General features: G+C 40.3%; 1 protein-coding gene across 1 annotated transcript in view; it reads left to right on the forward strand.

Moving 5' to 3' along the window:
• TULP3 (TUB like protein 3) overlaps positions 1-14,436 on the forward strand; it is a 69,281-nt gene that overhangs the window by 42,737 nt on the left and 12,108 nt on the right. The window contains 2 exon segments of the mRNA XM_047742984.1: positions 4,613-4,772; positions 5,437-5,613. Of these exon segments, the coding sequence (XP_047598940.1) occupies positions 4,613-4,772; positions 5,437-5,613 (337 nt within the window).

A 14,436-nucleotide genomic window follows, 5' to 3' on the forward strand; every position in this document is an offset into this window, starting at 1 on the left:
TTGTCCCGTACCATTTATTGAGAAGATTCTCTCACTATGTATATTTTGCTTTTATTTTTACTAGCTTCGTTAGGGTACTCGTTTTTTCGGGGCACTTGGACACCTTAGCTGGCTACAGGTGGTGAAGATTTTTAGACTCCTCCGGTGATGGGCCTTAGACCCAGATGCCCATTAGGTGGAGAACCTTTGTGCCATCTGGTGGACAGTGGATTAAAATACAACATACTCCTTTGGGGTCAGGTTGCCCATCTATTTGTACCTATCATTCTAAGAGAGGTGGTCATCGGTGTTTTGAATTGATATTTTAAAAAGCGTGATTTAAAAATTTTAGCCTCGCTTTCTTATGATCTCACTTTGTGTGCCAGAAAGATTCGGTGTTTTTAGCCAAACTCTTAGATTTTTGGCAGCCACTCTGATCTTGCTGGTTCTACCTTGTGGTCAGCCAGGTCTATCCCACGAGCATCAGACTGTAACCTACCCATCGGCTCTAGGGAGTCTTTCTGGAAAATTGAGAAATCAGTGATGTCAGGCTCTCATGAATTTGAGGCTTGCCTGCACTTTATTATTTTATAAAACAAAGCTCTTTGTAGGAGTCCCTGCTCCCCGCCATCTACTCTCCTTTATTTCCTCACTCATTTTGGAATTAGCATTTAGTATTTTGCTCCCAGGGAATGATAATAGGATTTACCACCACATTCTGGAGAAGATGGATTCTTTGAGTTATTGTTCAGTTTCCGAGGGAATTGGGAAATTTAAAGGCTTATGTGCCACTTAAAAACAGCCCTGAAAGCAACATATTTCGATTGTATTTAGGGCATCAAACAGTCACCTGCAGCTCTCTTCCTGACAGCCCGTCCTTCCTTTAACGTTGTTTATGCAGCATCGCTGACAGCTTTTTTAGGGAAGGTAAAATGTGAATGAAAACGAATTGACATGTTGCATCTTAGCTCAATTAACACCTCCCTCCTCCCACATTCAAACTATGTGAGGATGATTAAAAGGCTGAATCAGGGGACACATTTCACCAAGATGGCAATTTGGTGGTTACTTTATGATTTTTTTTTCTTGTTTACAAACTTGGACAACGGCAGGATGTATTTAGCGCTGTAATGCAGCCCTGGAGCCCTGGGCTTCAGAGCTCAGATCTGTGGTTGGTTGGTTGTTGTTTTCCCTCAAGTTGTTGACCTAAATGAGTTTGATTGGTGTTGACGTTGATAGAGAAAGGCTTTGCCAGATACAGTCACAGGATCACTGTGGCTGAGAGTCCGTTTAGTCTGCGCTTTGCAGGTCTAAAAACTTGGTTTTGTCAGTGAACCCAAGTGTAACCAGGTCCTCGCACAAACTCACGCTAGTCAAATTCACAATGATCAGTTATGAAACTGGACACTAATTTATTAATTTACAGTGAGAACTACAGCTTTTCCAGGATACATCCATCTCTGCTGGTCATGGTTCCCTGTTCCCGGAAATAGTATACCTAAGAAGTTAATTGACAATTAGAAGGCGGATTAGTAAGCAGGGAATCTGAGGAAATGAAATTAGTCGTCCTGAGGGATATTTCATCAAGGCCACAAAGAAGTCTTATATAGCTTCCTGTCCACAAAGAGAATAAGCTCTCCCAGTAAACAGAATTGTCTTCTAGATTCAGCATTTATGTTTTTGGACAGGTTGGATAAACACTGCCAAATTCTTATTCTTTGGCTTCCCTTTTCTGGACCAATACCCCTTCCCCTCCCTCCTCTCCCCTCTCCTCTTTTTTCTTTTCTTTTCTTTCTCTTTCTTTCTTTCTTTCTTTCTTTCTTTCTTTCTTTCTTTCTTTCTTTCTTAGATGGAGGGAGGGAGTATGAGTGGGGAGAGGGGCAGAAGGAGAGAGAATCTTAAGCAGACCACCCTCCTCCCCGGCTGAACATGAAGCCTGACACTGGCCTCCATCTCATGATCCTGAGATCATGGCCTGAGCTGAAATCAAGAGGTGGGCACTTAACTGCGGCACCCAGGTGACCCAGATGTGTCCCCTTGTCCACAGAACATTGTTCTTTATATACGTTAACAAAATGGGTTAGCTGTAGCCCGTGTTTTTGCTTCTTCAGTTGTTGCTGGTTATGAGACTATCGGAGGCTAGGTAACTGTCCACATCGAGCAGATGTGGTTCTCATATCTCCTTGTTTTATATTTCCCATCTCTTCAGCATATCCCCTATGCAAAACTTCACAGTTGCTAGAAGAACCGTATCAGCAAGCTCTGTGGGGAGAAGCTCATTGTAACCAAATATGTATTTTGTGTTTCATCTATATGTTAAGGTCCATCTATTCATATTAATTTACGAGTTTCAAAATAATCTCAGAAAGTTCAATTACTGGGGCACCTGGGTGGCTGGCTTAGGCTCTGGTCATGATCCAAGGGTCCTGGGATTGAGTCCCACATCGGGCTACCCACTCTGCGGAAAAGCCTACTTCTCCCTCTCCCACTCCCCCCACTTGAGTCCCTCTCTCACTGTGTCTCTGTCAAATAAATAAAATCTTAAAAAAAAAAAAAAGAAACTTCAATTATTCCTTCCCAGATTGCTTTAACCTTTATTCTTTCTTTCCCTTCCTTCCTTTCTTTCTCCCTCCTCCCTCTCTCCCTTTCTTTCTTTTTTAGATTTTATTTATTTATTTGACAGAGAGAGAGAGGAGAGAGAGAGAGAGACAGCAAGACAGGGAACACCAGCAGGGGGAGTGGGAGAGGGAGAAGCAGGTTTCCCTCTGAGCAAGGAGCCTGATACGGGGCTGGATCCCAGGACTCTGAGCGGAAGTCAGATGCCTAATGACCGAACCACCCAGGTGCCCCACCTTTATTCTTTCTTGACAGGATAGTCCATTTGGGCCATTATTAACTCCCTAGTCTTTTTTCTTATGCACAAGGCTGGGCAAAGAATAGTTCTGTTTCTTCTATGTCCTCTGAATTTATCCACAAGCTCGCACCAGCCCCATTGTGGAAAAATGTATTTTCTTTCCTACTGATAGTCTCACCCCTTGGAGTGACTCTTCTTTCTAGTAGCACGTTTTAAAAGCTGTATCAATGAAAAAAATTAGTTTTTGCCTAAGGAACAATAAATAGGTTATAATATTTTTGGTTTAGAATCATGGCTTAATTTTTTAGCTTGGGGCTTGGCATTTTCCTATTCTGAAATATCGCAGATCCATAATTAATTTCCAGGTATTATAAGCTCTTATTTGCCAAAGCATAAAAATAATATATGTGCTAGTACCTTCCTTTTCATCTTGCGGGATTTTTTTTTTCATAGTCTCTCATGCTTTTTTTCCTGACTTTCTTTGATACCATATCCTTTTTTTTGTTTAAAGATTTTATTTATTTATTTGACAGACAGAGAGAGATCATAGTAGGCAGAGAGGCAGGCAGAGAGAGGAGGAAGCAGGCTCCCCGCTGAGCAGGGAGCCCGATGCGGGGCTCGATCCCAGGACCCTGGGATCATGACCCGAGCCGAAGGCAGAGGCTTAACCCACTGAGCCACCCAGGCGCCCCGATACCATATACTTGATGTCACTTTTAGCCGCAGAGCTGATTACTTTCTATTTGGAATGTTCCAACTGTAATTTTTTTTCCCTTTTTATGCTTGGCCCAGATTTGTTAGATTTCTAATTATGTAAAAATGAGCAAGAAAACAAAACTTACTGCTCTGTAGCTGATTAAAATAGGAAAATAATTTGAGGTTTAGAGGATAATACGTTTTATTTTTTTCTTTCAATTGTAAAAGTAAGAAAGTTTATGGGGCACCTGGGTGGCTCAGTGGGTTAAAACCTCTGCCTTCGGCTCAGGTCATGATCCCAGAGTCCTGGGATCCAGCCCCGCATGGGGCTCTCTGCTCAGCAGGGAGCCTGCTTCCTCCTCTCTCTGTCTCTGCCTGCCTCTCCGCCTATTTGTGATCTCTGTCTGTCAAATAAATAAATAAATAAATCTTAAAAAAAAATAAGAAAGTTTAGAAAAAACAGAAAACTATAAAAAGGGAGAAAAATCCATATTCTGCCACCCAAAGTAATCACCATTCATGTATTTCTTCATCTTTTCCCTTATGCATAACTGTTGATGTATTTTAAGCTTGTGACCATGCTTGGATAATTATATAATTACTGTAAATATTTTATTTTATTTTTAAGATTTTATTTATTTGAGAGAGAGAATGAGAAAGAGAGAGCATGCAGCGGGGAGAGTCAAAGGGAGCAGCAGGCTCCCCACTGAGCAGGGAGCCCTATGTGGGACTCAGTCCTGGGTCTCCAGGATCATGACCCGATCTGAAGGCAGTTGCTTAACCAACTGAGCCACTCAGGCACCGTACTATAAATGTTTTAAGTAAACTTGGATCACGGGCTCAGCTTGGCTATAAATGCATTTGTATCATTTTAAATAGACCTTTAAAGGTGTTTGGTATATATTTATTAAATGAAATGAGTGAATCCTTGTCCCTCTCTGTGCCTCAATTTTCTCATGTCTCAAGCAGGATAAATTAGTTTACAAGAGGTTTGTGAGAATTAGTGAAAAACAATAAATATTCAAAGCAGCTAGGTCTTGTTGTAACTCTCCTAGCTATAGTATTACTTTTTTTTTTTCCTAGAGAGCACTTCTGGAGAAGAAGCAGAGAAAAAAGCGCCTTGAGCCACTTATGGTACAGCCAAATCCAGAAGCAAGGCTTCGTCGATCAAAGCCAAGAGGTAGCGAGGAGCAAACTCCTTTGGTGGAACCTCATACCCCACAGAACGATGTCATCTTACATGGTGTGTGTTAGGCAGCATCTCTTCTCACTAGGGTACAGTTTTTATAAAGCTAGGAGAGGGCAGAAAGATTCTCAGATGGACCAAAGGGACAATATTAGCACCATTACTAGGTACCTTCATAAATTTTCATAATCACATTCTGGGTCTTAGAGTGAAAATAAAAACAGTGGTTTAATTAGTGGAAGATACCCTGATGTTTGTACCTATCCTAGAGCTATTGTTTTCATTGCCAAGTGGTTTAGTCCAGAATGGTCTGTGTGAGGAACTTACAGTCTTGAATATCATGTCATGTCATGGCAGAGTTAGCCATGACGCCAGGAGTAGTAGAGAGCACCCAGTCTTCCAATAACTAGGACTCAACGGACCGCATGAGGTGGTGAGCTGTTGACTTGGACAGGATCTGAACTTTGGCGGACCTACTTTGTTTTCACCGTCTTAGTCTTTAGTTTCTAAAGCATGACATCAGGTACATTTTATTTAGTAACAGAACATGTTAATAAAATGAACACCAGTCTGAGTTACTCTATTAACAAACATCCATATGGATGTTAAGGAAAGAGAAGTGAAATGCTTGGATGGTTCTTAATTCTGATCACATACACCAAAACCACCCACCAAATAACAGATAATACTTTCCTCTTTTCTCTTCTCTTTTGGACCCTAGGCATTGATGGTCCAGCTGCCTTCTTGAAGCCAGATGCTCAAGATTTGGAAACCAAACTTCACGTTCTCTCAGTAGGCTCCTCTGCTACAGAAGAAGATACTGAAGAAAGTGCTGATGGAGAAAGCACTTTGGAGACTGTGTCCAAGCCAGATCTCCAGGAGATTCTCCAAAAACATGGTAAGGATTGGTAATGAAGGTAAGGCAATTAATCATCTTAGCCACGTATAATCTTTTCCTTTCCTTGCTTTCATTGTCGGTTAACAATCTAGATGGTTCAAAATGCTTGGAATGTGGCTTATGGCTTTACATCCTTTGACATCTGAGAATTGATTATTGTTAACCACAATAATATTTACCCTGTTGCCTGAGAAAAATAAGATAATTACATATAAATTATCAGCAGCATTAGCTACTATATGTGACTATTTCTTTTTGACATCTTATTTTTAGTTCCCACTCCCTTCTCTTGACAAAGTTGCCACTCAACACCCCTACTCGGCCTCCATGTCACAGATTTATTGATCTAGTGATGGCTGATGAGGAATACAAATGGGATCAAAATATACCTAAGTTAATACTTTTCTCACTAGAGCCAACTTTCTGCCAGTTGGAGTTACCACTTCCACAAATATTCCTGTACACACCTTAGAGAGCTCTTGTAGTTTTCTTTCCTTCTTAGAAAAATGATTTTCTATGGGAAGAAATTAAGTGTCCCCTTTTCAGGTGAGAAGACAGAAACCCGGTCATGAGTAAGTATTTACTGGCTGCCTCCTTAGTCATAGGTAGGCATTATAGGCCTGGGATGTGTGAATCAGGAGGTTCTACCACAGAATGGTAGACCAGATGTACATTCAAACACAGTCACATATTCATTCATTTAGAAAATATGTGTTGAGTATATACTAAATACTGGACATTGTTATAGGCACATAGGCTACAACAGTCAACAAGGGGTCCTGCCCTCCTGAAGTGTTTATTCTAAATGAGCCATCATGTACTTAAATAGCCAAGAGAGCATTGAGAGGGGTACCAACCCAGAGCAGAAGGTTTGGAAAGCTTTCCAGGGAGAGTGACGTCTAAGCTACAGCCTGATGCAGGAGGTAGAGCTGGTCATTCCAGAATGGCTGGGCAGCACAGTATGAGCGGATAAGGTGGGAAGAGGGACTAGAGAGGTGAGCCTGGAGGGGTGAGTGGGCTCTGATTATATAGGCCAGTATAGACCATATTAGGAACTTGGACTTTATTTGAAAAATAACTGAAACCTATGAGGGAATTTGATCTGAGGAATATTATCACCCAATTTGGGCTTAATGGGAAAACTAAGAAGAATTACGCTGCACCATAAGGAATTAATTGAAGGTGGGGGTGAGGCAAGTGTAGAGGCAGGAAGACTTATGGAGGAGATGGTTTGGCTGGTGGCCTGACCTGGAGTTATAATGTAGTATATGCAAGAGTAAAAACCAGGGAGCAATAGAATTACATTGCTGGGGCAATGAGAAGAGACAAGAAAGGCATCAAAAAAGAGCAATTAAGCTGAGCCAGGAAGGATGTGTGGCCTCCTGTTTACTGGAACATCTGTCAAAGCAGCTGCAGACTGACATTTTGAATGTCTCTTGTATGTCAGGCACTTGCCATACACTATCTCAATTAATTTAAAATTTATAGGGGCACCAGACTGGCTCAGTTGGAAGAGTGTTTGACTCTTGATCTTGGGATCATGAGTTCAAGCCCCACATTGGGTACAGAGATTACTAAAAAAAATAAATAAACTTAGATATTTATAACAGTACTTTGGGGCATTCGTGCATATTAGTCTCTCCATTTACATGTAAGAAAATTATATATATTACATTTGTAATTATATGTAGCCTCTCAGACAGGCTAGGTAATTTGTCCATGGTCACATTGCTGGTAAGGTGACACACTTGGGTGGAAGAAGAACATGGCAGAGGTATTGGGTATAAAATCATGATATGTATGAAACCAGAACAGATGGCAGGAGCACAGGGTGTGGCAGCAGCCATGGTCAAAGGGGTCAGAACATAGCTCTGAAACCCGGGGTTTCTTGCTGGGTTCTGAATCTCAACTCTGCCACGTCTGGCTGGGAAAGGGGGAAACACGCTTTCCTTCCTCTGCCTCTGTTCCCTGTCTGTAATAGGAATGTGATTGTGGCATTTCCCTATTATTTTACTACCACTATTGTTATGACAAAAGAAAGTGAATGATGTGGAGGAGTCAGAGCAAAGACAACCTTCATTTAATCAGAAGCTAAGTTATCCCAAGTCATCTAGCTAAGTAGTGGCAAACCTAGATTTTTGATTCTTAGTCTAGTTCTTTATCCCTTACTGTAAATACCGAGTTCTCTTCCACCCTGCCCTATGAAGTGATGGCTATTTTTTTTTTTTCTGAGAGCTGGCCTTTCTGAGAAACCAGGTGGTTTAATGCCTATTACATCCCAACAAGTTTGCATTTTTTTTTAAAGATTTTATTTATTTTATTTGACAGACAGAGATCACAAGCAGGCAGAGAGGCAGGCAGAGAGAGAAGAGGAAGCAGGCTCCCCGCCGAGCAGAGAGCCTGATGCGGGGCTCGATCCCAGGACCCTGAGACCACGACCCGAGCTGAAGGCAGCGGCTTAACCCACTGAGCCACCCAGGCACCCCCAACAAGTTGCATTTTGACCATAAAACCCATTAAGCACTTTTTAAAAAAAAAGATTTTATTTTTTTTGGACAGAGAGAGGAAAGAGAGAACGCGAGTAAACATGAGCAGGGGGAAGTCTAGAGGGAGAGGCAGACTCCCCACTGAGCAGGGAACCTGATGCAGGACTCGATCCCAGGATCCTGGGATCATGACCTGAGCTGAAGGCAGGCACTTAACTAACTGAGGCACCCCATTAAGCACTTTCTTGACTAAGATCTAGGATGTGTCAGTTTGGCAGATTATATCCCTTTAGTGGGTCCAGTTGTTTTTCTACAAGTTTGGGAGAAATCTTTTAACTCCATCGTAAACATATATTCATATAAGCTGAATTTTTGGCATAAAAATGGCATTTGCAAACATATACCAAGTGAAAATATCCATGATTGTGAAGTTTTATGCCTTTTTGCTACAAAAAAAAAAAAGGTTAACATTTTAGAAAACAAAAGAAAATACGTCTTCACAACCAAAGAATTTTTTTAATCGTAGCTTTATTGGTGTATAATCAACATACCATACTATTCACCCATTAAAGCGAACAGTGGGTGTAGGAGGGGAAGATGGCAACAGAGTAGGAAGGACCTTGGGTTCACCTCACCCCCACCAATACAACTAGATAACTATCAACTCATCTCAATACCCAGAAGTTGATCTGAAGACTGGCAGAACATATTCCACAACTAAAGGTAGAGAAAAGGCCACAATTGAAGAAGGTAGAAATGTGGAGACATGATTTCGGGGAGAAATGGGTCATGGCTGCTGTGGTGAGGAGGGAGCTGCACTCATGGAGAAGGGCAAGAGACAGATTAACACACAGGGAAGTGCAGGGGTAAACAGTCCCCATAGCAGTTGGTTTGGAAAGCAAGAGGTGCTGAATTTCATGAGTCCTGCAACCAGCAAGGCTTAAAGCCTGGAGTTCTAAAGGTCAGTGGGCTTGGTTCAGGGAGAGCCTGGAGGGCACTGTGCTGCTCTTGGAGGAAAGGCAGGCAAACAACCCATGGACATTCAGAGTGGAAACAGCAATCTGAAGAGTGCCAGAGCACACAACGAGGAAGTTAGTTGTTAATCTTGGAGCATTTCCCAGAGAGACAGCGTTGGTGGAGACACCCCTTCAGGAACAGAGATACTGGCAGGCACCATTTCCCTCCTCTGCCCCTTAGTATAAGCACACAGCCACCTGTGGGAACCAGTGCAGCACTGACCTGCTAACCTAACTTGCTTACACCAAGCCCTGCCTACTCTCACTGGGATGGGCCTAACCCTTCCCAGTCATGCATGCCTCAGTCCCTTTGGAGGCTGGTGCCCTCCTCCAGATGACCAGGGCAATACTTATATCAGACAAATAGACTTTAAACATATATTGTTAACAAGAGACAAAGAAGGACACTATATAATCATAAAGGGGACAATCCAACAAGGTGATATAACAATTCTAAATATTTTGCTCCCACCTGGGAGCCCCAAGACATAAAACGTTAAAAGCAACAATAAAGAACTAATTGAAAATAAGACAATAATGGTAGCAGAACTTTAACACCCTACTACATCAATGGACAGATCATCCAAACACAAAATCAAGAAGGAAACAGTGGCTTTGAATGAGACTGTGGACTAGATGGATTAACAGATAAAATTCAGAATATTCTGTCCTAAAACAGCAGAATACACAATTCTTTTCAAATTCACATGGAACATTCTCCAGACTAGATCACATATTAGGCCACAAAACAAGCCTCAACAAATTCATAAAAATTGAAGTCATACTGTGCATCTTTTCTGACCACAACACTATGAAACTAGAAGTCAGTCACAAGAAAAAAATCTCTGGGTTTTTTCCTCTGGAAAAGACCATGCATACATGGAAGTTAAATAACATGCTTCTAAACAATGAATGGATCAACCAGGAAATGTAAGAAGAGAATAAAAAGTGCATGGAAATAAAATGGAAATGAAAACACAGGGTTCAAAACCTTTGGGATACAGCCAAAGCTATTCTAAGTGGCAAGTTTATAGCAAGAGCCTACTTCAAGAAGCAAGAAAAACCTCAAATACACAACCTGACCTTATACCTAAAGAAGCTAGAAAAAGAATAGCCATATAAACCCCTAAACTAGCAGAAGGAAGTAAATAATAAAGATGAGAGCAGAAAATAAATGATAAAGGAACTAGAAAAAAACAATAGAAGAGATCAATGAAACCAGGAGCTGGTTCTTGAAAAAAAATCAATAAAATTGATAAACCTATAGCTAGACTTGTCAAGAAAAAAAGAAAAAGGGTTCAAATAAATAAAATCACAAGTGAGAGGAGAAATAGCAACTAACACCACAGAAAAACAGTTAAAAGGGATATTAAAACGCATACCAACAAATTGCAACCTGAAAGAAGTGGATAAATTCCTAGGAACATGTAACTACCAAAACTGAAACAGGAAAGAATAGAACATTGAGCACACCAATTACCAGCAAATATGTAACCAAGAAAATCAGTAATCAGAATCTGTAATCCAAGAACTCCCAACAAACAAAATCCAGGACCAGATGGTTTCACAGATATATTCTACCAAACACTTGAAGAAGAGTTAATACCTATTCTTCTCAACTATTCCAAAAAATAGAAGAGGAAGAAAAACGTCTAAATTCATTCCAAGAGACCAGCATTACCCTCATATCAAAACTAGATAAAATGCCACCAAAAAAACCACAAAAAACAAAAAAGACCCCTACAGGACAATTATCTCTGATGAACACAGCTGCAAAGATCCTCAAAAAGAAAAAAAAAAAAAAAAAAAAAAAGTACTAGCAAACTGAATTCAGCAATACATTAAAAAAATTATTCACTATGCTCAAGTGGGATTTATTCCTAGGTTGCAAGGGTGGTTCAATATTTGCAAGTCAACCCACATAATATATCCACATCAATAAAAGAAAGGCTAAAAAGCCATATGGTTGTTTTAATAGAGGCAGAAATAGCATTTGACAAAGTTCAGCATCCATTCATGATAAAACAAAACAAAACCCTCAACAAAGTGGGTCCAGAGGGAACATACCTCAACATAATAAGGGACATGTAGGAAAAACCCCTGTGGAGCTAATATCATCCTTAATGGGGAAAAACAGAGATTTTCCATTAAGTTCAGAAAAAAGAACAAAAAAAGAACAACAACAAAAAGAACACTGTCACCCCTTTTATTCAACATAGTACTGGATGTCTTAGCCACAGCAATCAGATGACAGAAAAAAATAGAAGGCATCCAAACTGGTAAGGAAGAAGTAAAACTTCTCTGTTTGCAAATGACATGATGCTATATATAGGAAATCTAGAGGCATCTGGGTGGCTCAGTTGTTGAGCATCTGCCTTCACCTCAGGTCGTGATCCCAGGGTCCTGGAATTGAGCCCCTCATTTGGCTCCCTGCTCAGCGGGAAGCCTGCTTCTCCCTCTCCCATTCCCCCTGCTTGTGTTCCCTCTCTCGCTGTGTCTCTCTCTGTCAAGTAAAAATATAAAATCTTTAAAAAAGAAAAAACCAAAAGACTCCACCAAAAAGCTGCTAGAACAGATAAATGAATTCAGTAAAGTTGTAGGATACAAAATTAATGTACAGAAATCTGTTTCATTTCTGTACACCAGCAATGAAGCAGCAGAAAGAGAAATTAAGAAAGTAATCCCATTTACAGTTGCCACCAAAAATAATAAGATACCTAGGAACAACCTAACCAAAGGGGTGAAAGATCTGTACCCTGAAAACTGTAAAACACTAATGACAGAAATTGAAGATGATACAAAGAAATGGAAAGGACATTCCATACTCATGGATTGGAAGAACAAATATTGTTAGAATGTCTATATACCAACGCAATCTACACATTTAATGCAGTCCCTATCAAAATACCAATAGCATTTTCCATAGAGCTAGAAACAAACAGCCCTAAGCTTTGTATGGAACCACAAAAGGCCCTGAATAGCCATAGCAATGTTGAAAAAGAAAAGCAAAGCTGAAGGCATCACAATTCTGGACTTCAAGTATATTACAAAGCAGTAGTAATCCAAAAGGGTATGTACTGGCAAAAAAAAAAAAAAAAAAAAAAGACACATGGATCAATGGAACCAAATAGAAAAATCCAGAAATGAACCCATAATTATATGGTCAATTAATCTTTGACAAAGCAGGAAAGAATATCCAGTGGGAAAGTGTGTCTCTTCAACAAATGGTGTTGGGAAAACTGGACAGCAACATGGAAAATAATGAAAATGGACCACTTTCTTACACCAATCACAAAAGTAAATTCAAAATGGATTAAGGACCTAAGTGTGAGACCTGACACCATAAACATCCCAGAAAAGAACACAGACAGCAGTAAGTTCTCGGATACCATAAATGTAGGAACATTTTTCTAGATAAGTGCCCTGAGGCAAGGGAAACAAAAGCAAAAATAAACTGTTGGGACTACATCAAAATTAAAGGCTCTGTACAGCAAAGGAAATTATTACTACTTTTTAAAGATTTTATTTATTTACTTGACAGAGAGAGAGAGATCACAAGCAGGCAGAGAGGCAGGTAGAGAGAGGGGGAAGCAGGCTCCCTGCGGAGCAGAGAGCCTGATGTGGGGCTCGATCCCAGGACCCTGAGATCATGACCTGAGCCTAAGGCAGAGGCTTTAACCCACTGAGCCACCCAGGCGCCCCAGCAAAGGAAATTATTAACAAAACTAAAAGGCAACCTATTGAATGGGAGAAGGTACTTGCAAATGAAATATCCAGTAAAGGGTTAGTATCCAAATATTTGAAGAACTTGTAAAACTCAACACCCCAAAAACAAATAATCCAATTAAAGAAAGGGCAGAAGACATAAATGGACATTTCTGCAAAGACATTCAGATGGCCCACAGACACATGAAAGGATGCTCAACATCACTCATCATCAGGAAAATGCAAACCCAAACCACTATGAGATACCACCTCACACCTGTCCGAATGGCTAAAATCAACAACACAAGAAACAACAGGAGTTGGCAAGGATGTGGCACTGTTGTTGGGAATGAAAACTGTACAGCCACTGTGGAAAAACAGTATGAGTTAACTTCCTCAAAAAATTAAAAATAGAACCTACCCTGTGATCCAGCAGTCTCACGACTACAAAAAAGAATACAAAAATGCTAATTCAAAGGGATACAGGAACCGCTATGTTTAGGCAGTATTATTTATGATAGCTAAGATATGGAAGCAGCCCAAGTGCCCATCTATTGATGAATGGATAAATAAGATGTGGAATATGTATATTATATGAATACATATTAATACTAACTGTATGTATTCATATATGATTATATATAATATGAATGTTATGCTCCTATAGAAAAGAATGAAATCTTGCCATTGCAATCACTTGGATGGAGCCAGAGAGTATAATGCTGAGTGATATAAGTCAGTCAGAGAAAGAAAAATTACCATATGATTTCCTTCATGTGGGATTTAAGAAACAAATGAGCAAAGGGAAAAAGAGAGAGACAAACCAAGAGACAGACTCTTAACTACAGAGAACAAACTGATCGTCACCAGAAGGGAGGCTGGTGGGGGGATGGGGAAATAGGTGATGGGGATTAGGAGTGCACTTGTTGTGATGAGGACCTGGTGATTATAATAAAACTTAAAAAAAAAAATGTGACCATGTGTGGTAAGTGATGTTAGCTAAACATAATGTGGTGATCGTATCATGTCACAATATATACAAATACCAAATCATTATGTTATATGTCAGTTATATCCCAATAAAATATAAACTAGAAAAAAAAAAACAAAATGAACAGTGAACAGTTCAGTGATTTTATTTTTTTTTAAAGATTTTATTTACTTATTTGACAGAGAGATAACAAGTAGGCAGAGAGGCAGGCAGAGAGAGGGAAGCAGGCTTCCCACTGAGCAGAGAGCCCCATGCGGGGCTCCATCCAGGACCCTGAGATCATGACCCCAAACCTAAGGCAGAGGCTTAAACCTACTGAGCCACCCAGGCGCCCCAGTTCAATGATTTTAAATCTATTCATAGACATCTGCAACCGTCCTTACAGTCAGTTTTAGAAAATTTTCATGACTCCCAAAAGAGATCTCATACCCATTAGCAGTCACTTCCGATTCCTCCGACCCCTTCAGCCCAGCCAACTACCAGTTTACTTTCCGTCTCTGTGGATTGCCTATTCTGAATATGTCATATAAATAGAGTCACACACTATGTGGTCCTTTATGAAAGTCTCCTTTCACTTAGCATAATGTTTTCAAGGTTCATCCATATTGTAGCACTTCATTCCTTT

Source organism: Lutra lutra, chromosome 8, assembly GCF_902655055.1.
Source record: "Lutra lutra chromosome 8, mLutLut1.2, whole genome shotgun sequence".
NCBI lineage: Eukaryota > Metazoa > Chordata > Mammalia > Carnivora > Mustelidae > Lutra > Lutra lutra.